At 50.9% G+C, this 24,560-nt stretch overlaps 9 protein-coding genes across 9 annotated transcripts; 6 read left to right on the top strand and 3 right to left on the bottom strand.

The window, feature by feature from the left end:
• Positions 1-1,705: 1,705 nt before the first annotated feature.
• On the top strand, positions 1,706-2,917 carry CBP1 (Corticosteroid-binding protein; the record flags this gene model as incomplete). The annotated part of the gene is made up of 1 exon (XM_036640927.1): positions 1,706-2,917. The coding sequence occupies one exon, from the start codon at positions 1,706-1,708 to the stop codon at positions 2,915-2,917; it is 1,212 nt and encodes a 403-aa protein (XP_036492980.1).
• Positions 2,918-3,702: 785 nt separating this feature from the next.
• On the top strand, positions 3,703-4,790 carry CGCS363_v009077 (uncharacterized protein; the record flags this gene model as incomplete). The annotated part of the gene is made up of 2 exons (XM_036640926.1): positions 3,703-3,879; positions 3,942-4,790. 2 exons carry the CDS (start codon positions 3,703-3,705, stop codon positions 4,788-4,790), a joined length of 1,026 nt encoding a protein of 341 aa, XP_036492979.1.
• A 53-nt stretch (positions 4,791-4,843) lies between these two features.
• Positions 4,844-6,103, bottom strand: tal-1 (Transaldolase; the record flags this gene model as incomplete). Its single annotated transcript, XM_036640925.1, has 4 exons — positions 4,844-5,400; positions 5,451-5,760; positions 5,817-6,001; positions 6,055-6,103. 4 exons carry the CDS (start codon positions 6,101-6,103, stop codon positions 4,844-4,846), a joined length of 1,101 nt encoding a protein of 366 aa, XP_036492978.1.
• Positions 6,104-7,280: 1,177 nt separating this feature from the next.
• PLT2-2 (putative polyol transporter 2) lies at positions 7,281-9,281 on the top strand (the record flags this gene model as incomplete). The annotated part of the gene is made up of 5 exons (XM_036640924.1): positions 7,281-7,381; positions 7,434-8,200; positions 8,256-8,795; positions 8,849-9,074; positions 9,128-9,281. The coding sequence occupies 5 exons, from the start codon at positions 7,281-7,283 to the stop codon at positions 9,279-9,281; spliced, it is 1,788 nt and encodes a 595-aa protein (XP_036492977.1).
• A 445-nt stretch (positions 9,282-9,726) lies between these two features.
• CGCS363_v009074 (putative transporter) lies at positions 9,727-11,466 on the bottom strand (the record flags this gene model as incomplete). The annotated part of the gene is made up of 4 exons (XM_036640923.1): positions 9,727-10,789; positions 10,854-11,007; positions 11,072-11,240; positions 11,299-11,466. 4 exons carry the CDS (start codon positions 11,464-11,466, stop codon positions 9,727-9,729), a joined length of 1,554 nt encoding a protein of 517 aa, XP_036492976.1.
• Positions 11,467-12,383: 917 nt separating this feature from the next.
• fabG-17 (3-oxoacyl-[acyl-carrier-protein] reductase FabG) lies at positions 12,384-13,341 on the top strand (the record flags this gene model as incomplete). The annotated part of the gene is made up of 3 exons (XM_036640922.1): positions 12,384-12,456; positions 12,519-12,774; positions 12,828-13,341. 3 exons carry the CDS (start codon positions 12,384-12,386, stop codon positions 13,339-13,341), a joined length of 843 nt encoding a protein of 280 aa, XP_036492975.1.
• Positions 13,342-13,788: 447 nt separating this feature from the next.
• On the bottom strand, positions 13,789-14,261 carry CGCS363_v009072 (uncharacterized protein; the record flags this gene model as incomplete). The annotated part of the gene is made up of 2 exons (XM_036640921.1): positions 13,789-14,037; positions 14,088-14,261. The coding sequence occupies 2 exons, from the start codon at positions 14,259-14,261 to the stop codon at positions 13,789-13,791; spliced, it is 423 nt and encodes a 140-aa protein (XP_036492974.1).
• A 3,286-nt stretch (positions 14,262-17,547) lies between these two features.
• Positions 17,548-20,164, top strand: CGCS363_v009071 (uncharacterized protein; the record flags this gene model as incomplete). The annotated part of the gene is made up of 8 exons (XM_036640920.1): positions 17,548-18,513; positions 18,679-18,850; positions 18,931-19,119; positions 19,182-19,241; positions 19,304-19,311; positions 19,387-19,438; positions 19,504-19,659; positions 19,710-20,164. 8 exons carry the CDS (start codon positions 17,548-17,550, stop codon positions 20,162-20,164), a joined length of 2,058 nt encoding a protein of 685 aa, XP_036492973.1.
• Positions 20,165-22,361: 2,197 nt separating this feature from the next.
• CGCS363_v009070 (uncharacterized protein) lies at positions 22,362-23,495 on the top strand (the record flags this gene model as incomplete). Its single annotated transcript, XM_036640919.1, has 2 exons — positions 22,362-22,960; positions 23,009-23,495. 2 exons carry the CDS (start codon positions 22,362-22,364, stop codon positions 23,493-23,495), a joined length of 1,086 nt encoding a protein of 361 aa, XP_036492972.1.
• Between the last annotated feature and the right edge of the window lie 1,065 nt (positions 23,496-24,560).

Raw genomic sequence — 24,560 nt, 5'->3', positions numbered from 1 at the left:
AGAAGCGCCTGAGCAGGTCAGATGAGAGTTGAGTCTATGCCTGGCCTTTTATGGTCCAGATTGTCGCTGTTGTACAATAACCCGTAACTCACACGTCTCGATGGAGTTTCTCACTAAGTCCCTTAGTTTGCTATTCGAAGGTCTGCATCCTGTTTTACCATAGAGTTGTTGCGTGCTTATGATACTGATCTACGCGAGAAGTGGGATTCCACTATGACTCGCGTTCCCCAACTTACAAATAGGCTTTCAGGAAAATGGGCACGATAGAGGCGTTGCGCTCGATGACATTCACCCAGCAACCAATAGAAAATTTTACATTTGAAAGAGACCGCCTGATCACCCTGGCTGCTCACCCAGCTCGCTTGAGGGCGACAGTAGAAGTCCTAAGAATAAAAGAGACGACGATAGCGACAGCAATAGTAACAACAACAATGACAATAATTACAACGATAACAAGAACGACAACAGAAGCGATAACGACGCCGATGGAGAATGATAGTAATAAGGGGAATATCTGAGCTCACGGGAAAAGTAGTTGCTCTAGCGCAAGAGAAACGGACCACCTCGTATGCTGTTCAACTGCTGGCTACAAACGAGCGAACAATTGTTTGGGCCGTTCGAAAGATGAGCCCGACAGCCATATTACATACTTCAACAGATTATAAGTAGAGTTGATCAAGAACGAGCTCTAGGGGGTAACAAGCTGACAATTAATTTTCCATGGACATGGCCCGACTCTCAGCTATTCTTGGGGGTCCCTCGCTATGGCTTGATACTCGATTGAAAAGTATGGGTTTAAGACAATTTTATCCAATGGCGTTCTGAAGGTTCGATCTGTGCGCAGGATGTCACTTCGATACATTGATCGCCCTGTCTTGAAGTTCCCATCGAGTTCCTCTCGTTCACGCTCTTCGCGCCTCTTACGCCACTTACGCCTTTCGTAGTAGACCAAGTGGGATTGGACTTTGCCAATTGGTCTACCACCGAACAAACGTGGTCATGAAATACATCTCCTGTGGTCCATGACACATAGTTTGCCCTGTGAAGCATTGGGTGAAATCATCTTGGTGAGTAACCGGCAAAGAGGTGCCGTAAAAGGCAAGTAAATCGACCAATGCGGACCCATGTGAGTCATTCGTGACGAATCTCGGCCCCGAAAATAGCGGGCCCGCTCAGAAGCAAACTTGATCAAGTGTTTCTATTGTATCGTTGCGCAACCCGACTTCAGACATGGAAGGGTTCTTGATAAAGTATATTAGGCGTTCGAATTTCAAGGCTTTCTGAAATTCTGGTCGTCCAAAAATAACATCAAATCGACGAAATTGCCACTCAAGAGCAACCTTCAAAATGGACAACGTCAGTGTCACTCACGGTTGCAATGCCAGAAAGAAGGTTGTTGTCGTAGGCGCGGGTATTTCTGGCCTATGTGCAGCCTCAAATCTTCTTGCCAAAGGGTTCAACGTCGTTGTCCTAGAAGCCCGAGATCGCATTGGCGGACGCATTTTAACCGACCACGAAGATGTCGACAACATTGATATGGGTGGGTTGTAGAGAATATGGATGGAAGGTAACTTGCTGTACATTGATCTTGATAGGACGGGTGTTCCCCGCTTGTGTAGGGACTTGTATGGGGTGAAGATCCAGCCCGCCTCGGCGTCCCTTCCTTCTCAAGTTGACGGACTAACACCGGACAGGAGCCGCCTGGATGCACGGCACCTCTTACAACCCCCTCGTCAAGCTCATCTCCAAGCTCAAGATCGACCACTACTACGACGACGGCAACCCGCTCTACTTCACGGAGTTCGGACCCGCCGGCCCCAACTTCAAGGCTAAGAACGTTGCCGATGAGTTTCTGGACTATCTCCACTATTGGATCCAAAAGAACCCCAACGGACCAGACTACTCGGCCGAGGAACACATTCGCAAGTTCGTGGGACAGCATGAGCTTATCACCGATGATAAGCGGATCTGGGCGCCGGAAGCGCTGCGCATTGTCGAGTCAACCCTCGGTCTGGCTCTCGGTGAGATCTCATCCCGATTCTTGAATGACATGTTGCCTCCTCAACGTGACTTGTACGTCAAGGGTGGCTACGATCGCGTGGTGCACCACGTTGCTCAGCCAGTCCGTGATCTGCCGGGCGTTCTAAAGCTGCGCCATGTCGTCCAGAATATCGAGTGGAGTCGGTCGCGGGGCGCTTCACCAGTTGCAGTTCATGCCCATGGTCCTGATGGGAAGCCCGTCGTTTTCGACGGCGACGCTATTGTTGTGACCGTCCCACTTGGAGTCTTGCACCAGAACAAGATCATGTTTGAGCCTTCCATTCCGAAGAGTATCGCCATGGGCATGTCCAGGACCAGCTACGGCACACTCGGCAAGGTGTTCTTCGAGTTCATAGACGTCTTCTGGTCCAAGCAAAACGACAACTTGGTGTATTTCCCAACACCGGCTACTTTGGACGAGGACAGCGAGAAGAACAAATACCCGGTTCTTTCCTACTCTTTCACGGCCACCAACCTGTGGGTCATGACCGGTGCAAAGAAAATTTGCATCCTGCTATCTCCTCCCGTTGTTTACGAGATTGAATCCATGGGCGGCAATCCGGATGAGCTATTTACCTACTTTGAGCCGTTGCTGGAGCTATTCAGAACCGAGCCATACAAATCGCTTCCGAAGATGGTGGATGCAAAGGTCACTTCCTGGACGAAGGACGAATTTGCGGGCAACGGTACATACTTTACTGCGAAGGTTGGAGACGACCCGCGAATTTTATGGGATTCATTGGAGGCTGAGAAGGACTTGCGGCTACAGTTTGCCGGTGAGCACTGTTCCCGTACCGGAACGGGCTGTGTTCATGGAGCATATGAGACGGGCGAAGTTGCCGCGGACAACATATGGAGAATTCTTGGCCGCGAGTAAGCCACGAATAGTTGCTGCCCATGGCTCGCAATCTCGTACTGTTGCAGCCAAGCGGGCGATGAAAGTTGAATAGGGCTGTTTCAGCTGGTGCCCCGTATATCAGACTGAGAATACCCGAGAAGTCAATAGAAAACCCAATGGATTTGAATAGCCTGCCATCTGACTTCAACGATACATGTATTGCGCGTTCCAAGTTCAGCCGGACCGCCCAATGACGATCCGCGCGGTGTTTGAGCCGAGCGGGGCCGTGCCGACGCCTAAGGGTCCTCCGAGGCCCGGTTTCGTGCTCGGTCGGCGTCCGATGGACAGGAAAAACGGGTTCACGGTCGATGAATGACCGTTACTTTGTTCATCAAGCCCTCGCCGGTTGTGGAATGTGGATTGAGCCCCAGACACGGACAAGGTCGATGAAGCTAGGCGCCAAGCTTCGGCCGGCGGCATACTCAATTAGGCATTGGAGGAGCTCAGCTTCGATGCGTGCGGGGTCTCAGCAGCTCGTCTTACAAGGGGCTCGTCACTGCCATGATCCCTGAGAAGAGCTGCAGGCAATGCTGCGGCACAGGGACGCTTTCATTTCCTCGGTCATCGATCGGACGACTGCCTTACTCCTCACCTGAACAACAAACCACGAGGACCCCTCTCGTTGTGTGTTTCGACCCGATCCAACAGATACATCAGAGCTTCCTCCCGATCTCTAACCTGCGTCCTTCGCACCACAACCATCCCCGAATCTGCTGAATGGAAGACCGCTTCATCAAGAACCGCCGCGGACGGTGATTGACCCCATGAACACGACCGCGCAAGACACAGTTACGCCTGGTCCGACTGCGACCGCGCCGCCGGAGACGATTCCGAGCAAAAAGGCGCCCAAGAAACGCGTTCGAAACTTTACCGCCGACGACCGAGCTGCGCATCGGATCTTCGAGAAGGGCCGTCGCGAAGCCTTCAAAGAGCGATTGATTGTATGTTGTTCCCGCGGATAATAACCATCCAGACCGAAATTGCTGATGCCAATCGATTGTAGGAGCTCGCTGCCAATCTACCAGCTCTAGCGGATACCGATCCCCAGCGCCTCTCGAAGCATGTGGTCATCGACGAAAGCATTGCTCGACATAAGCTTTTAGAGAGTAGATGCAGCGATGCGCTCCAGTGTATTAACGCTCTATTACAAGAGCGTGAGGAGCTCCTGGACGAGGTGAATAATTGGAGGAGGAACAATGGCGCCCTGATGCGGCAGCCAAGGCCACTCAACGTCAATATGGACGCATTTGCCGAGACAGAGAGAGAGTCGCGACGGCGCGTCGCCTTGCAATTGGGCCGACCGACCAGGAAGAGCTCTGAGCAGTCTGGCGGGCCTACCGACGAGCACTCGCAGGCTGGGTCATCGACAAACAACCAGACAGACGAAGCCGCTCAGGTCCCTCGAGTTCTACCTTCGGAGCCCACACAAGATGCTCGCGCGGTATCAGAATTGAACAATCTATTGCTTGATACATCCTGGCCAGAAGAAACCGAGTCACCGTCGGTTCGCATCTTTTCAGGAACAGTTATGGAAAGCTTAGCCATGCCAGACCAGGGCACAGCAATGTCATCCAACGCCCAGTCAGAATCAATGCCTGTTTCAAGTACGAACATCACTGATTACCAGCTTCTCAGAGGAATCGATCATGATCGGCGAGGAATGTATCAAAATGGTATGCTCATGGACTTCTCATCGACTGGGACGCCCACGTTCGACGGTATGGATCCCTCGCAGGTACCTATTTCGCCTGCCTTTCTCGGGCCATCGGTCGCGAATCAAGACTTGCATTTTCAGCAGAAACAGCAGCACCAGCACCAGCAGCAACAACAATGGGCTTCTTGGCCAGGATGATCTATTCAGGGTCTATCATATGCTCATGCTACTGTGCGTGACGCTATCGCAGTTTAGATCTGCTTAAGGACCTCCTCAACCTTGGCCTTGCTTCTCTCCTCACCACCGATGAAGAGCTTTAGGGCGTCTGCAAGGCGAGTCGTGGAGATGGGGTCAGCTTCAATAGCCTTCGTCAGTTCAGCACCTCCATTGGCCAGATAGTCAATGTCGGTGCTTGCAAGCTTGCCGTCCCATTCAGCAGCCGCCAAGGGATCGACATTGGCAAGCTTCTTGAGACGCTCAGGGCAAGGCCCGGCGTTCTTGTATACGTGCACCGGCTTAGGCGTACCCTCGCCGGGCTGCTTGGTGCCATCGTACTCAAGCTTGGCCAGCTGGTCGAGGACGGTGTGTGAGATGGTGGCGGAATGGCAGCCCATTTCGCCTGCTGCCATGGCTTCCTTCGCGGAGATGAAGCTGGCGTTCTTTACCAAAGGCTGTTCCTTGCCGGTTTCCTTGTACAGACGCTTGTATGTCTCGATGATCTGGACAATGCGGGCGGACATGGGGTGCTGCGTCGCAGGATCCTCGACGTTGGGCCAGAGAGTGTCTGGCTCGTCATGAGCTCTCACCTCTGGTTCTCAAGTCAGCGTCACTCTACGTGCATCTCATGCGCAAACTTACCATTATAGTACGGGCTGATGTACAGCATGCCGGCCTGGCTGCAGGCGATGGCCTGGGGGAGACTGAAGAGGGCTGTGCCCAGCGTCGGGATTCCCTCAGAAGACAGGATCTTGGCAGCGTTGAGGGCAGGGCCGGTCGAGGGGATCTTGATGCAATATCTATCGCGTCCGATGCCTGCTCGGGCGAACTCACGGTCGTAGAGGCGGGCGTGCTCAAGGGTCTCTTGTGTCTTGAACGCGTTTGAGGGAAGGGTCTGCAGCAAGACACGGCCGCGAATGGAGTTGATGTTTTTCTTGCACATGAGGACGGCCTGTGGTTCTACATCAGCCTTGTAGTCTGCAACTGAGTGCATTGTGTTCGACATACCATGCGCGTATAGATGGCAAGCCAACCCTCATTCTTCAGCTCTTTCGCAGTCTCGAGGAACATGTCCCTGTTCGAAGCATCACCGAGCTGGATGTCCACCCACAATTGGTTGCTGGTCTGGTCGTGAGGGACGATGGGCATGCTCTTGATGTACTCAGGGTCCATCCAATCGACGTCAACGTTGACTATTCACATTAGCACGTGAGTGTTGGCATGAGGACATTGCTGTGTGACGCACGCTGCTCCTCGAGCTTGTCGAGCCAGGTCATGGCGCCTTTGCTTCCCATCGTGTAAAATTTCGCAATTGGGATTTCGTTGTAAGTGGAGGTATTGTTTCGGTATCGAATTGTTCGAGCTTGCCCATCTGCATTGCTAGAATACGTACAAGATAGCTCCTTTAATATCATGCCTCACCCCACCGGCCCGTCTGATTTTTGGACCTGTACAGGACGAACACACGACGCCCTGCGTGTGTCTGTTTTCTTCGTCATCGGGCGTCTCAACGAGTCCATTCCGAGAATCACTTGGCCAATGATGAGACATCCTCAGAGCCCCCTCAGGATGCCACACACAGGGCAGCGGGAGCACACACGCAGGGCATTTGGGACCCCGCACCTTCTAGGGTGCACCCCGGTCATCGTCTGATCACACATTGGAGGCCGGTGGGGGTCAAAGAGGATACTCTGGGGTAAATGTCCCGGAATACCACCATGTTATTTCCTGCCCCCAAACACTGACCAGTGGTGTGGCAGCTTGCGTGACGGCTTTCCTCTTGAGGTAGATCCCAACAGCCTCGCAGAATTTCATGAATGCATTCAGGGGCAGTTGAGTAGGTAGTGTTGGGCAGATGCAAGTGACAAACCCGGAAAACAGCTCAGGGAGCTATGATGCTGGCCGTGACATCTTACCCCACCTCGGTGAACGATTGCCGGCTCAGAGCTACTGGGCAGGTCCAAGAAGTCAGACGACAAGGTTTGCAACCGGCACTCATCCATGATGCCCTGCACAGGACAAGAAGCTAGCGCCTGTGCAGGGCAGTCTACTAGTGCGTCTTAGTCTCGTCTCCAAGACCTCCAACCCGTCCAGTTCATGGACACACACAGGGCAACCCCGCAGGATCCCCAGGTTTCGAACAAACATCGCTGTCGTTCGGCCCTGCGCAGGCCATTTGCGACAGCAGATTTTGGTCACGGGGTAAGGGGCCGAAGGATTCGCAACACCCGTTCAACAGCCGATTGATGCTTGTTGGTCTGACGTTGGTGACGAACACTCGGGAGCAAGCTAGATCCAGCTTACCCCATGGGGGAGGGGACGACAAGTGGGCAAGGATGCTTTCGGAAGAGTTGGAGTGGGTTATATAAGAGCCTCCGTGGACTTTTAACTTCACGACGTAGAAAACTTAGCATTATTGACAGCTCTCTTCAATGATTCCTCTGCTTTTTGTTCAACACCAAGAGTATCATCATGTCTCGTGTTTCTGACGTCGAGGGCGATGTGAAGTCCAAGCTCGATGTGAGCCATGTCGAGCACAGTGGTGCCGACTATTCACGGAACATCAATGCAAAGTGAGAGGTCGACCATTTGAGACGCTGACATGAAGCTAACCTCCAGCCATAGGATCCGCAATCCTCTGATCGGCATCTCTAGTTCAGATCTCCGAGTTCAAGTCACTGGCTTTTGTCGTGAGTTTGGCTTCGAAGAGAAAGAGAACGTCTTCTACCGTGGGGCGCTCGCTGCGCAAAACCCTGAGAATTATGAGAATATCGACGACCTCACCGAAGACGATAAGCATGTCCTTCACCGCGAGGTCACGCATAAGTGGCATCTTCCCAAGGACCTTTACTACAGCATCGCTCTGTGCTCTCTCGGCTCCGCAATCCAGGGCTGGGATAACACAGGTGCCAATGGCGCCAACCTCTCATTCCCTCAGGAGTTCGGCATCGAGAACAACCAAGCGCTTGTTGGAGTCATCAACGCCGGTCCGACCTTGTTTGGTCTGCTGAGTGCTTGGGCAGCAGACCCAATCAACAACTACCTTGGTCGACGGGGAACCATCTTCCTCACTGGCCTCTTCTGCGTGTTCCCAGTACTCGCCCAGGCCTTTACGCAGAACTGGTGGGGTTTGATGATTTGTCGGCTCTTCATGGGCCTTGGCATGGGCATCAAGATCTCAACCATCCCGATTTACTCAGCCGAAGTTGCCCCTGCTGCAATTCGTGGAGGCATCGTTACGAGCTTCCAGTTGTGGGTTGCCTTTGGTATCTTTGTTGGCTTCTGCTCCAACCTGATCTGGTACCGCATTGGAGATCTTGCATGGCGGTTCCAGCTAGCTGCTGCTTTTGCTCCTGCCATTCCCGTTCTTATCTTCGTCTGGATGTGTCCAGGTAAGTGATCGACTGTCCTCAAATTCCAAGATTGTATGAGCTAACAGTCATCTAGAATCTCCACGCTGGCTTATGAAAAAGGGTCGATACCAGGAGTCATTCAAGTCATTTTGCCGAATCCGAAATACTGAGATGATGGCTGCCCGTGACCTGTACTACGCACACCGGCAAGTCATCGAGGAGAACAATGCCTTTGGCGGACAGACACTCCTCCGCCGTATGAAGGAACTCCTGACTGTGCCCCGCTTGCGTCGAGCAACCGTCGCCTCATCTTGGATCGTCATCTCTCAGCAGTTCTCAGGCATCAACATCATGGCGTTCTACAGCTCTACGATCTTTCAGCAAGCAGGCTACTCAGATAAAGACTGCCTTCTGGCTTCCATGGGTTTCGGTCTCATCATGTTCGTCTTTGCATTCCCGGCTGTATACATGATGGACACTTTTGGGAGAAGAAACCTGTTGCTCGCCACCTTTCCCTCAATGGCATTCTGCCTCTTAGCAGCTGGGCTGAGCTTCTTGATGAACACAGGGTCAAGTGCGAGGGTGCCACTGATCGCCTTCTTCATCTATCTTTTCACGGCGATGTATGGACCTGGTAAGTGCCCGAGATCTCTGATGCAGATACAACACTTTGCTTACGATCACCAGGAATTGGCCCATTACCGTCAATCTACTTCTCCGAAGCTTTCCCGCTGTCTCATCGCGAAATTGGCTCGGCTTTCACCATCTGTGTGAATAACGCCATCGGAAGTGCTCTCACGCTGTCGTTTCCCGAACTTCTTCACAAGATCGGACCAACCGGTGCATTTTGCTTCTATGCTGGTCTGAATCTGCTTGCGTTCTTCGTTATCTTCTTCATCATTCCAGAAACCAAGTAAGTGACCGTCCATCTTTCTTCGCAAACTATTTGCTGATATCTATCAACAGACAACGCACCTTGGAAGAGCTTGACTACATATTTGGAGTTCCTACCCGTCGCCATGCAGCATATCAGGTCCGCACATGGCTTCCTTGGGTGATGAAGAGATATCTGTTCTTTCAGAAAGATGCTAAGCTGGAGCCATTGTACCATTTAGAGTAGCGAGGCTGTCATTGTGAAGAGCCTCGAGAGGACACTACGTATTTTTGAATTGAGTTTCGTCTCGCACGATGTCCCATGTCGAACCTGCACCTTACAAGTGATTTTCCATTGCACACGTGTACCTCCGGCCATCTGGATGGTCAGTGATTATAGCAGAGGCCGTTGACGACGACGACAACAACGACGACAACAACGACGACAACAACGACCATAGCAGTATCGCCAATAACAAGAAGTACAGTGGTATAGTTCTGAAATCTGAATCTTTATCCCCCCCCTAAAGGGAATAGACTAGTGGGGGTACATATGTGAACACTCAATCGAGGTAGTTTTACGCCTGGCAGCTGGCTAGCTGGAATTGCCGGGCCGGATAGCAAGACGGCCAGAATATTTCGTTCCTGGGGCTAGTGGGCCCTGGTCGAAATGATGTCCAAAGGTGCTTTCCTCACAAGGTGTACCTAAAAAGAGGTGATCTGTCTCCCATCATTTGAAGCTCATCATCCGAATATTTGGCTCTGATTTCCTCCTCAGTAAACTTGTCTCTTTTGCGGTTGATGTTCCAGAATAGGAACTCCAACACAAAGCAAGCGACGACACCGAGCCCGGCAAATGCAAATGACGAGCCAAACCCTGTGGGATATTTCGGGCTCTCCTCCTCGCGATAAATGAAACTGCCCACAATCCCACCGATACTTCCTAGACAGATCATATAGGCGATTCCCTGAGCACGTTTCGTAGGCCCTGCGAGATTGTTGACGGTCCACGCATTGCCGCCAGGGTTGATTGGGTAGAAGCCAATACTGGCCAGGAAGATCGCAAAGTAGCAAGCCGGGATGTTCTCTTGGATGTTTTCCGCTTTGGAGAACAATATGGCAAACGATATCAGAACCAAGACTTGGGCAAAGACAATGAAAGGCATCCTCCACTTGAACCTGTCGGAAAGCGACGAGGAAACGTAGGCGGAGATGGCTCCAACGATGTACGGAGGAATGGTTAGGAGTTGGGCATTGCTACTGGTGTACCCCATGTTCTTGATAATCTGGGGCATTGTGAATTTCATCCCAAAATTCGGCACCGTGTTAGACCAGTAAACCAGGGCCTGAAGGTAAAGTTGCCAGTCCAGCAAAACGGAGCGGAGGATTTCCCATTTGCGCGTCTTCTCAGCCTCTCTCACACGTATGCTGTTGCCTTGGACTGCATACTGACGCAGTTCAAGGTACTTCCTCTCGTCAGCGTCCAGCCACCTTGTTGAGAGGGCAGGTGTGTCGATAAGTAAGAAGAAGGTCGCAACGCCAGCGACGACGGAAGCGATCCCTTCGATGATGAAAATCCACCGCCAGCCCGCGATGCCAGCGAGTCCATCCATCCGCACGATGACAAATGCAAGAAGGCCAGAGAAAGCGCCAGCTAGAGCGCTGGCACTGTAAATTATTGCGATTCGCGTTTGGGTCTCGTGTGGGAGGTACCATCTCGATATAGTGTAGACCGCTCCGGGGAAAAAGCCAGACCTGTTGATTGCCCATTGTCAGTTTGTACTATTCAGGACCGACTGCAAATGTTGGCTGATCTTACTCAAACACACCAAGCAGAACTCTGACTGCAATGAGACCTCCAAAGTTCTGTACGAGGCCGGTCAGGGTGATAATAGTGCCCCATCCTGTGACCAAAATGCCCATGTAGGTTGAGGGGCGCTTGAACTTCAAGAGGAGCATGTTACTAGGTACCTCTTTTCAAGTGAATGAAGAGTCAGCGGTGGATAAGCCGAGAAGAGGGCCGACTAGTGGTCATACCAAACAAGATGTATGTGATGAAGAAAACACAAAGTGCAATATTGTATTGCTGTCCCGTGAGATTCAAGTCCTCAGGCAGGCCTTCGATCTTGGCGTTGCCGATGTTGGCTCGGTCAAGGAATGAAATTAGGTAGAGCAACCCCAGCAATGGAACCAGGCGCCAGTCGAGCTATCAACAGGGGGTCAACTACTAATCTTTAAAGCAATTGAAGAGAACAGGAACTGACCTTTCGCATCACTCTCTTCTTTCGGTCTTCGGGGAAGTTGTCAAGGAATGCTTGATCTTCCGGAGTGAGTTCGCCAACTACCTCCTGGTGGACGAAATCGCTCCCTTTGTCAACGTTGGAAGCCGCATCGGAGATGGGCTCGACAGCCTCGGGTCGTCGTTCCGACATCTTGAAGACAAAGTTATGTGAAATCGCCCTCGACAACGTCAAAACGTGAATGTTTCGCAGAGTGTTGAAACGGCTCAAGACGGCGATGATATAGGTTTGCTTCAACACATAGTGCGATAATGGAGACGGAGGAAAAGGGACGGAGGCATTTTTGTAGTTCTCATCCAGTCTCAATGAGTCCTTGCTATTACCCCAGAACAATCCCAGTAAGGCGGTGGAGCAGCAGATCGGGGAGTCGAGCACCCCGTGGGGTTGATCCGAGAGCCAGTGGCCAGGAGATCACATTCTCTGATGATTGCTGGCATCGCAGCCAATGTATTTCGGATGGTTGCGTTTACCCCGATAACAGGTCGGGATTGGGGCGCTGTCGGAAAATAGTCTCGTGCGTAATTTGAAGGTGGGCATCTTTTCCGACGACTCATCGGAGATGTCGGAAAATCATGTTGTGAGCGGAATCTTGTTTGATGAGGTGAACTCATCGCGGATCGGCTTTAAAGGAATACTAGGGACAGCTAAATTACGTGTGACATATTAATCAGCCGATTGTGGTGAACAAGGCATCCCAGACCGTTGCCGAGAGAGACGTCTGTCCACCGAACTGACCTCTGCCTGGATGAATCGACGGAATCAACCGGGGCCATACCACACTGTGACAGTGCTATTGTTTAGCTATAAAATTCCGAAGAAAAGTCTTCTACCTCAATGACAAGCCATGAGACGAATGCTTTGGCGGAGGCTTTCTGACGAACCTGTTCCGAGGTCGGGATACTTGGGGGCCCCCTCGCTCATCATCGCCGGAAGAGCATATATGCGACAGACTACTGCCGCCTACGTATAAAGACTGTTCTAGTGGTCGAAGTCTGTCAAAACCCAATCCAGATCTCCATATTGCATTGTGTCCTCTTATCGCTGTCATTATGGCTCAAAACGGCACCCACGACGATATTGTCATCGCCTCCTACCCGGATCTTAGGGACAAGATTGTCTTCCGTAAGTTTATACTTATAAAACAAACCAGAGACCATACTGACCTGGTATGGAAACTTGAAAAGTTACCGGTATTGGTCAGTCAGGCAACCAGGAAATGTGGGGGAATGGAGCCGCCACGGCACGCCTCCTAGCTAAGCAAGGAGCCAAGATCTTCGGCTGCGATCTCTACCTGGAGCCTGCTCAACACACGCAAAAGAGTATCGTTGTTGAGGGCGGAGACGTGACCGTTGTGGCTGCGGATGTCACAAATGATGACAGTGTCAAGTCGGCAGTGGACGCGTGCTTAGCCAAGTACGGCCGTATCGATATCCTGATCAAGTATGGCCACTGAGACCTTCGCATGAGGCGGATATGTGCTAACAAACTTCCAGCAACGTTGGCCGATCAGAGCCTGGTGGCCCCGCTGAAATGACAGAGAAGGCCTGGGATGCTCAGACCAATGTCAACCTCAAGTCTGTCTACCTCTGCTGTCACCATATTCTTCCCCTGATGGAGAAACAAGGCTCAGGAGCTGTGGTAAATGTGGCGTCGATTGCCGGTCTGCGGTATATCGGCAAGCCCCAAGTTGCATACGCCGCCACCAAAGCCGCCGTCATTCAATTCACTAAGGCCACGGCGGTTATTTACGCATCCAAGAATATCAGGATGAACGTGGTCGTGCCCGGTCTCATGGACACACCTCTGGTTGGTATGCTAGCCGACAAGTATGCCGGTGGCGATGTTGAGGGCTTCAAGGCGAAGAGAAACAAAGCTGTACCTATGGGCAGGATGGGTGACTCGTTTGATGTCGCCATGACGGCTCTGTTCTTGGCCTCGTCACAATCCAGATACATCACGGGTCAGAAGATTGTGGTGGATGGCGGTATCACTTCGTCTACCGGTTGAAAATTAAGCGATAAGACACAAATAAGAACACTCTACAGTTGCCTTTTCGAGGCTAACCCAGACCCGGTCCCCTTCTCGTAGCATTTGGAGTATTGTCGAAGCCTATGTCCAAAATCATATCAAAATCACTGACAGATCCAAAAGAAGTCAATTGGAAGCCTTGTTGCTCTCCAAAGGCTCCTGTGTGTGGCTGTCCAAGCGGTAAATGGTTGGATTCTATGGCTCCCGACATTCCAAACATGGAGATATCGGTTGGTCTCATTTGAGAATGAGATGTAGGCGCAGAAATCTGCTGCATGTTGTCGTTGAGGACAATTTGATCTTCTGATAATGTCTGCGACGTCAAAAAGTTCGAGATAGAAACTTGGTCTGAGTGGCTCCACGGGGAATTTCCACTTTGCATGACGACCTCGGCATTGCCGACTGGTGAAGTTGAGTTCATATGCCTCACAATGTGGACTCGCGAACAGGATTCCTGCAAACATCAGACAACCAATCCAGCCTTAAATAGAAATATCCAAGACGTACTTCAAGTAGCTTTTGATCGTTAATGTGAGCGCCATAATCAAGCTCTCGGTGCACCTTCATAGCGTCCTCAATCGCCGCATGAACCTTATCCGTGTCATCAGAGTCTTGGTAAAGAATGCAATAGACGAGAAGAATTGATGTGGCGCAGAAGAGAAAGTGGGAGGTTGTCTGTGTCTGTGTCAATATCACTCGGTAAGGCCAAGAAGGCTTCTACTCACCCAGAAAGCGGCGTTGTACTTGCATTCATCTGCGCCCACATTGGTCGCAAGAGACACCATTGCAAGGGCGTTGTCAACGCATGCTCTGATACGACCAGAGCAGGAGCTCGAGGACGGCGTACTCGGCGTCTGGTCGAGAAATTCTCGGAGCAGGTAGCCTCGGTATATCATCATCTTGTTGAAAAGAAACGCAGCCTGCGTGGTTCGTTGCTGCCTCCGCAACACCCACGAAATTTCGTAGAACTCTTGATCCCCGCCCTTTTCCTGTTCTTGCCGGGGATGAAAGAAATCAGGGGTATCTCGGAGCCAATCATCAATTTCTCGTTCCAGCTCGGTCACAATTTGCTCTTGAGACTCTGGCGTGTGGACTGCCCCGAGGTAAAGTCTGGAAATGGCGAGCCCAAGTATCTTGGTTAGTCTGCATGGAAGAGTTAGAAAAGCCATATGGCTTACTAGCTTGAGTATACTGGCCTGGCATGAGCAACAACTCCTGTGATTAACCGTTTCTCTGTCGTTGAAAGGTAGCATTCGATGGTGGGGTTTAGAACGTGCGGATATGACATGTCAACATCCGAATCATGTATCGCCATCGGTCTACCGAGAATGGCAGCGAGGTATCTATAGCGAGGGAATTCCATGCTCAGCTACTTCTCGAGTCTTCAGAGAGGGAGAAATAATAATCACCGATCAATCATAAACATAGCCCAAAAAAGGCATCGCCTGAAGTGACCTTCGATGGGATCACACAGGTTCTGTTCTCGGTGGATATCTACCATTTGGCTTAGTCTTACAGCGCAGCCTAGTGACATCCAGGCGCTGTTAAAGCGACCAGATCCCACCTCAAATTGACACTGGAAGCTGATCAGCCAAGTCTGTGACAAGTGTGGAAACGCACGAACCTTCAGCATGACTGCTTGAATGTGTCTCACGGAAGGAGGGAATTGACCTTGAGTCTTTGCGAGCCTTGTCTCAGCAACCTGTAGAAACTTGTATCTATCTAAAAGTTAGCGAATGCTGTACTAGTGATTCTCAAGGTCAATTAACGCACGACTTCTGTCTCCAAGGCGGCAATGGTTCGTTCTTCCAGGATGACATACATAAGCATCTTACTTTCGATTAATATCTATACTGCCGTACGTGTTGAGAAAGAAACTTTACCGAATAGCCATGACCGAAAACAACACTGCCATCCGGTCGTGGTCTTTTGTGACTGATTGATCGTCGGCATATACCTTTTCGAATGTGTCTACGACTTCACGACGATAGACACATCGATATGTTACGGAAGCATGATCGAAGAAACAATCGACGTATCCCTGAGTGATGGTCTTTGGCGGAAGGGAGAAGATTGAGGGATCGTTCGAATCCAAGAGATCTCGTTCTCTGCTGAATAGACTTCGAGGGAGACCTTGGCCGACTTTGGCAAGATGGTCCGAGACGCGGCGAAGAAAGCCATGAGCACTGGCATCCCCTTCCGAGGCCAACCGGGCAGTGGTTGGTGGAATCGACTGGCTATTCTCAGTGTGCGGATCTTGGTTTTCTTCTTCGGTCCTTTGAGAAGAATTGCTGGCATTGGATGACTTGGCAGCGGTTCTGGAGGATGTTCTTGCTTTACCGGCTGTGACGCGGCCTCGGCGTTGCTATTTGCCTTGTCAGTGTTTGTAGGGTCAGTCCTCTCCGTTTGGCCCCTATTACCGGATTCAACCTCTGGACACGATTGTATGACGAGACGTAAGTACAGTCTGGTGTGAACAACGCAGTGATTAGCTTTGAAGCAGAGTGGAAGACTCGTGTTCGAGCTGTACCTATTTCAGAACTCAGGCAACGGCCGCAAGGCTCGCGACCATCGCATTTAGACTTCCTTTTCTTGCAGGCACTTTGAAGGCTGTCAGAAACAGGAAGGATAGGCGGAGCAGACTGGGAAAACGGGAAACCAACTCGCAAGCCCTGCAGCATTGTTAACATCTTGCCGGAAAGAAGAGCTGTGTGACTAAGGTAAGGTACTGACCGAGTGACGTTTTTCTTTTTGGTGGTTGAGGTTGAGACTGGAGTAGATTGATGGTGGCCACATGCTTGATGACACTAACACAGTCTCAAGTCTTGGCAGCAACATGTGCTATGAATAATATGATCGTAAGATTGGGAACGGCTTGCATATATTGATTACATGCATTTGTGTTGTGCGCCCGTTTCTCTCGTTTACTGGCCCTCGTTCAACCACCCATATTTGCGAATGCGAATCCTAGCCTGTTTTCATCATGAATCGTCAAGTAAGAACATGGCATGGGATTCCCGCGTGATACCCGATTCTCACATTAGTACGCTATTGGAGGGTACGTGAGCCGTCGTCAGATGATTACGCGGTTCCATACATAGCCCTAGCAGTAGTGGAATAGAGAGGAAGGCTGCGTTGGTGCTAAGCCGACGCAGCCTGATCTGGATAGGCATGGCTTTGGGACTCATTCGTACAATGCCAGGATGGCTGAACAATCAATAAATGGCTCACAAGCCCCAAGTCGTAGGGAAGGACGGACCAGAATATTGCTTGGTGGACCGCATGATATTTCTTGGCAATTGACAGACCAATTTAAACATATCACCATATCGTAGGATGAGCTATATTCACCATGAGGGAGGGCTCACGTACAGACGACCCACCGTCTATAGATTGTATATCTCCAAGCTCTCCCGTTACGATTTGACGAGCTGATATTGAGAAAGCAGTTATCGACGGGGCTCCGGCACGCTTGGCAGACAAGGAGCTACCAGCACCTGAGATGGCACCTCCTTCCGCGATGGCAGACCCAGAAGCTGAAAAGGCTTATTTCTTGCCGATGCAAGACTCGGGGGCGGTTCAAAATCTCCACCAAAGGCTCCACGAGCTTGAGTCAAAAGTCGGTCTGGTTGACATAATGTACGACCTTCACAAGTCAACAACAGAAGGAATAGTTCATGAGCAGCACGATGCGTTTCTAGCGCGTCTATTTTCTGGCAAACCAAGTTTTCGTTATCAAAGATACAATGGCGAGGTAACATTCCTCAAAGATAGCATGTTTTTCATGCAGAGAATTCGTGAGTCATATCAGGCGATTCTCGAAATGGAGAGGGAGCGAGATGAGAATCGAAGAAGAAGAACAAAGAGAAGACGAAACGCTATCGAGTCAGTTGCAGCAAGACAGATCAGTACGAAGGCGTTCCTGAACGGAGAGCGCGCCAAGCTGAGCCAGGCAGATTGGGTTGATTTTATAACGGACACAGACTTTGAAGCGTCAATCCTTTACCCGATCGAAGTCGTCGTTGGAGAGCCAGAATCCAGGACAATCTTGCAACTTACCGGACCAAAACCCCGCAAATCACGCTTCGTTGAACGACAGCTGCCTACTGGAGAAGATGAAGATACAAGAAGGAATCGGGCATTGCCTGAAAGAATTAAGATCTATCAGCACCATTGATGGTCATAATGTCAAGGCTGACGAAAGACGCTTATTGGACAAGCGATTTGGGCGGCGCAGTGATGCTATTGCGTCCATACCAAGACCTGTTCTACTACGATGCACCACTGAGGCAGTGGCTAGCTCGCCTGGAGAAAGACTTTGAAGGATATGATGGGTCAATAGACCCCCCGGGGGTCTCTGCGGACAGTGGCGAGAACGATCACAATGACGATGACACAGGATCTCCTACACGCGAAAGTTCAGTATCGATTTCTGCCGTACAGCATGTGGTAGCGGAAATGGGAATTCCCGGGCAGAGCAACATCGACCATGAAAGTTTTCCCCATCGAAATCAAGATAAGACTTCCGACAGAGCAGACGACGACCCCGAGAGCATTGATGAGGACTCGGATAGCGACGAAGATGGCTTTAGTGCTCGCGAGAAAACGTTGGCTAATTCTATAACGGCTTTGATCCATCTCCGAAGTCTTTTGGAGTTCGTTGACAATGAGATCAAGCCCAGGCGAGAGTATGTGGAGAGTACCATGTGCAGTCATGTGAGCTTTCAAGACTTATGGCACCTCTTCAATCCCGGTACAGAAGTCATTGATCAGGGGGGGAGACAAGCCTTCGTCGTACTGAGGGTCGAGGTTCCAGCTCACAAGATCGAGGAGCCTTGGGGACGATGGAGCAAGCGGTTGAATGAGGATTCCGAAGAACAGGCCACCAAAGATCGATCTAATTTTACTCTCCATTGCGCATCTATAGACTTTGACGGGAAGAACTTTGGCCCTGTCTCGAAGGCTTTCATCATCTCTCCATTCGGCGATCTCAAGCCCGTCGTGTCCCTCCCAATCTACCCTGTCCGGTTCAAAGGACAAGAGACACGACAAAACCTCATTCGAAGAGGCCGACTTCTATTAGAGGTTGCGGACTTTAAAGCCATGTACTATACCGGGGCTACTCTCGACAAGGGGGATGATAGTCAAGTGGTAAGAGACTTCAGCGAAGCACTGGCAGATGAACAGAGGTCAGCGGCTTGGAAGCCTACCATTTGTCCTGTCAACACTGCCCCGGAAGATCGACGACATGTGTCCTGCAACGCAATATGCTGCCGTTTTCATGGAACATGCGACGGATTCATGACTGACCTAAAGATGACCACGGACTACATCGAATCACTGGTACCAGATCCTGGAGGTCGATCCCTCATCTTATCGCCGAGGTCTCTAGAGGAAACAATTGGTTCTACTGATGAGCTTACAGAAACAGAGCTTCTCATCATGACTTACAGAGTCTTCGGCTTCGTCCTCCGAAGTCGCAAATGGGGTGAGATTCCATTTTACCACTTTGACTCCACACATACTCGCCACCCTTTGTGAGCTCGCTGACGTTTTCCATGCCCTTAGCCCAGCTTGACCTGAATCTAGTACGATATGAAAATTCTAGTGAAAGGGACCTTACTATAGATGCCTTCGAGCGACTCGAGTTACCGGAAGGCCATCGAGAGCTGGTCCAATCTCTTGTCACACAGCACTTCCGCAACAGACAGTCCTCATTCACAAGGGACGAGCAGACAGACCTAATTAAAGGCAAGGGTATGCATCAACTTTCGCTACTTAACGATAGGCACTGCAATACGTACTGACGACACATTTAGGCAAAGGATTGATCATGTTGTTGCACGGTGCTCCTGGCGTCGGCAAAACAACTACTGCAGGTGAGTCACGAAAGGGCAATAATCGGCACAGACCTTTGAACAAGCTCTGCTAACAGATACAGTCAACAAGGTGCGCCTCCAGGCGGCAAACTGCGAAGAAGAAAACTTAGAAGGGAAGAAAGAAGCTCTGCTAACAAAAGTGCAGAGGGCATTGCAGAACTATTTCGAAAGCCATTATTCCAGATTACTCGTGGTCAGTAATAGCCTACCATATTAGAAGCCTTCCGCATCTCATATTGACAACGCATTCCCTTTCGTTCAGGGGACTTGGGTACTACCGCCAAAGAAGTAGAGGAAGACCTCGAGAGAAGCTTTGCACTGGCAAGTAGATGGGGCTGCATTCTACTCCTCGACGAAGCAGACGTATTCCTCGCTGCGCGTTCTAAAAATGACTTCGCACGCAACGGCTTAGTGGCCGGTGATAGTGATGGCGTGAAGTCCAAAGCTGACTGAGCATATTGCATGCAGTTTTTCTTCGCGTTCTTGAGTACTATACCGGCATCCTGTTTCTCACCACTAATCGTATAGGGGATCTCGACGAAGCTTTCGCCTCTAGAATACAGATGAGTCTTCACTACCCAGAGCTTGATGAGCTCAAGACTCTGAAGGTGTTCAGACTTCATCTTGATCTCATCGAACAGAGATTCAAGAAGCAAGGTCGAACGATTACATTCGACATATCATCAGTCGAGGACTTCGCCAGCCAGCATTACGCTGATCAACCATACAACCGATGGAATGGACGGCAAATCCGCAATGCTTGTCATACTGCTTTAGCGCTCGCAGAATTTGATGCGCAGAAGAATGGATCAGAAATCAATTTGGAGATTGACAAATCCGCACCCGTGTCACTCCAGCTCAAATACTTCAAGATCGTCCAGAAAGCCTATCTCGACTTTGGCGAGTACTTGGCTGATATTTAGGGCACTGAAGGCGATGACAGAGCATTCCAGCAACGACTACGTGCAAGGAAAAACACTCCCTTTGAGAAGCAAAGACTGTTCGACTCCCGACCGGGACCCGCACAACGCCGACGACCACACCACGCTAACAGCAGATTGTCGGACATGTCACCTTCCTTCACCACAAAGACTGAAGTATTTCACCATGACCAGCATCGCCACCAGAGACAATATTCTAGCACAGCTAGTTCACAAGCGCAAGGCTACGGGAACGCAGCTCCGTATAACCAAACCCCAGGTGGTAGCTTCAGAGATTATGGGAACTCACCGGCGCATGATCAACAGATGCACGGCCAGCAGGCTCAGACGGATACTCGTTTCCCGATGGAGAGGCAGCAAGCTCCCCTGTACGAATCGCCGCAGGCTGGACTGCAACCTGCACATTCTGGAGAGGCTCATCTACACCCAAGTATGAGCCACGATGGTTCTCCTCTGCCCCTTCGTCCTGCTCAGCCGCAGTCAATGCAGTATGGGTACAACAGCGAGCTTCAGGCGGACGCAATGCGGAGCACAACTCCAAGAGTACAGTCAGATCCCAGAGAAATCCCTCATCCAGGCTACACGTACAGAGATGGAGCCCAGAGCGGCCCGAATAGAGTCCCTTACCAAGGAGGCAACATGCCTCAGGCATGATCTTGGCACAAGGGGCAGCGTCACGACCAAGACTGTACGTGCTGTCAGGTGTCGTTTGTATTTGGATGTCAGCCTTCGGTTAATAAGATTGTTTGCTATTTGCGGTATCGCGGACTTTTCTGGTTTTGACGAATTGATGAACCTTTTCTTACCTCGTTGAACTTTCATAGAACCAAATTGAACCACTCTCATTAATCGCACTGAGGCTTTTTCATCATGCAGTCCTTGCAGTAGCTAGTGCAAGCGGTTGAGACTTTAGCCGCCCCACATGAAGTCGAGAGTAGGACATCAAGACTAAGTATGGGCCACAGTCTAGAACTCATACTCACTCAGAGGACCAACTTCACCGTATGAAGGCCTGCCCACGCACCTTCTAGGGTCCCTTGTGGCAGATGAACTTTCCTGCGGTAAAAACAACACAAGCACGAATACACTAGATCCAGGTCTAATCAGAATATAAACGGTCTTATCAACTTCTGGCAAGCATGCGACCTCTCGGCCGGCGTTCTAATAGGGGCCGCTCCGTGACAGGGAACTCTGCTGAACCAAAAGCGCCCTTGACGGAAAATAAGGGGTACTTCAATATCGACAACATTGCCCGATTTCCTTTCACTCCACGTCACTCCACGCCAATCTGGCAAATGGAATTAGTACCACCAACCATTTCCCGTTGGAATCATTCTGCTTATTTTCAATGGCTCCTAAATCTTGGACGATTAGACATCCAGGTTTCTAGCGTAGACAGAGCACGCGGGGCTTGGCTTCTCCTGTTCATCCCATTAACCCTTGCTCTAGACTTAGCATCAACACGTGCCATGGCATCGGATCATACATCCGTCATTCAAATAACCTTAAGCTAATGAGGAAGCATGGTAATTGGTCTTTAACAAGATCACAGCCCTGTAAATGGATACGCTTGACGAGTACAGTCAAATGAGACGGTGTTGAAACTTGTAAACTCTGTATTCAGAGGCGAAATATTACTCCACTAGGAAAGCCCGGTAGATAGACTAACACAAGTGCACTACTACCGCGAGTCAAGTTACGCGCGCGCGCGACTACACTTGTAACAAGATAGGGGGAAAGATCTATGCGCAAGATGACTAAGGCCAATTTTCTGTAGTATAATCTGTCGGATCCCGACCTGATCTTCGGCGGTAAGGCAAAGACCGGTATGAACGTCAGCCATCATGTTGATTGGCGCTAGCTCTCTCTGGCAGGAAACTGGTCAGACAGCGTCAATATGGACCATCACCCTGGCATTTTGATCATGTCGCGAAAACGAGCATCGCTAAAGTCTTGGTGAAGGAAATGACATGGACTTGGGGCAGTGTTAAGACGTTGAATATTACGCGGCTGCCAAGCATCATGATATTTTGTTCTCCCAAGCCTTATTTGGGTCGCCGAGGGTACCTAAATCATGTCTTCCAAGAGACATAAATGCGGTTGGGTCCAAAGATGAGATGAATCTTTCATCCACAGTCACTCGTTCAGACAAGCCCAGTCTTCCCTTTACTGTTCTAAGATGCGTTTTGCTCATGCCATCATCGTCGCCTTGCTGGCCCAGAATGTCGTCTCTTACGACACTTCTCTTGGCTTCAACACACCCCAAGTCAACGAGAACCGCACTATCGACGAGATCTACCAAGCAGCCCTCGCAGAAGGCGGTGTAGTCACCTGCTGGCACGGCGGTGACGAAGTGAATCAACAAGACGGTCTGAAGCGTGCCTTCGAGACACGCTTTCCGGGCATGACACTGAACGTCACGGTCAACCGCTCTAAATATCACAGCGTCAACATCGACAAGCAGCTCGCTTCAGGCCAACCTCTCGAAGTCGACACAATCATCCTCCAAGCCCTTCAGGACTACCCCCGCTGGGATGCTCAGGGAGCGCTTCTGCACTACGCGCCGAGCAACTACATGAAAGTTCTGGCCCCTTTCAGACACATTCGCGCCGCATACTACGGCTTTGCCATGAACGCGTGGTCAACCGTCTGGAACACGCAGAAGCTAGCGAACCCGCCACGCGAGTGGCCTGACTTTCTGAAGCCGGAGTACAAGGAAAAGATCGTCTTGACGCACCCAAGCGATGACGATGCGATCGCATACATCTTCGACCTCGTGTACGATGCTTGACTCACTCAAAGAGAAACATTGCTAACCTCTTTCAGGATGAATCAGTACGGCCCCGAATGGTTCGATGGCCTCTTGGCTAATAATCCCCGCTGGGTTCGCGGCACTGGCTCGCCTCTGGCCGTCCTCCGTCAGCCCAACAGCACGCAGTCCGTGACTTTCACCGCTAGTATCGGTCTCCGGGCCTCGGGAAGCCTCAACGCATCGTTTCCTGCCGAGGGACTCTTTGTCAGCTGGCCCAGGTCCGTTGCCATTTTCAAGGACGCACCCCACCCCGAGTCTTCCAAGCTCTTTGCCAACTTCCTCTTGAGTGATGAGTTCCAGCGCAACTCGTCGCAATGGAGCGCCCGCAAGGATATTACTGCCCCTGGAGGCTACCCCGGTATTCTGGATATGGACACGACCAACTCTGCCGAGTATCTTCGCTTCATGTCGGATCGTGGTAGAGTGGAGGCTCTTCGAATGATGTTCGAGGATAGAATTGGTATGCCGCAAGGCCCCAGCCCTCTGGTCGATGACCTTTGAGTCAAATGTCTCTGGTGGATCATGGGGTCTCAGTACGAAATACGGCAAAGATCTCTGGCCAAGTCAATAATTCGGCCTTGACTTGGCAACGTCGTTGTCTATCATTCCGTGATCGTCTCTCTCACTAGTTAAACCATTATCAATTGTCTCCACACTGTTCTAGCCCCCCGGTGAAAACGTGCTTGTCGCATGATGTCGGGGTACAGATCTTTTAGGCGTACGCATGCGAGCCCGTTGGTGAGACTCTCAGCCAAGGAAAAGAAATTCGCAACTTTTACACAATGAGGACTAGCTCATCGCATGCAACTCTTATGCCCCCCAGACAACCCACACTTCAAAGTGGTAAGTACCGACCGCCGGCGTAGCACACGCGCTCCACGCATACCTGTACATGCAGCTCAACGGTCAGGCCCAGCTTGGCTGACCTTCTCAACTCACAACTCCCAACCAGTAAGACGTCGAAGATGAGCTCTTGGGAACTTGTTCAAGCCTGAAACCTCTGCGAGCCGTTCCGAAAACGACTTAGTCAGACGCCCGAGCCGAGGCATCCAACGTCGCCGAGTTGCGGGGTTCTGCGGGGCCGCATATCTCTACCGGCCGACTTGCAGGGCCAAGGGTTTCCCGTTGCGCTGGGTTTTGTTGGTTTCTGGGCGACTGGTAAATGGAGTACCATCCATCATGCCTGGTCCTTTCCTTGACCAGAAGAAATTGAAGGATTTCCACGATTCCCGTTGGCTCAAACCACAAGAGCCATCCTCACCCAACAGGAATTACCCGCCGGAAACAGACATAAGCCGCATTAGGCCCCTCATTCCAGACCTCGAGCTATCTTCCCTGATGCTATGTCTTGTCCCGAGGCTCGCCCCTTTTTTTCCCTGGCTCGCTATTGCTACAACTAGAGGGATTGCGGAGCGTCTTCCGACCATACCCAATTTGATGGAAACTTGCGAAATGGCGACCCTCACGTGGCATCGTGGGCCTTGGAACGCCCAGCTCACCGACTGTGGAATCTTGGTGATGGGGATTGCTTCAAGATGCGACTGGCGGAGGAATAACGGAGTCCAT

This window comes from Colletotrichum siamense (assembly GCF_013390195.1).
Source record: "Colletotrichum siamense strain Cg363 chromosome Unknown KSG_Cg363_contig06, whole genome shotgun sequence".
Classification (NCBI taxonomy): Eukaryota; Fungi; Ascomycota; class Sordariomycetes; order Glomerellales; family Glomerellaceae; genus Colletotrichum; species Colletotrichum siamense.
The sequence above is the reverse complement of the archived record's forward strand: the minus strand, read 5'-3'. Positions and strand labels throughout refer to the sequence as shown.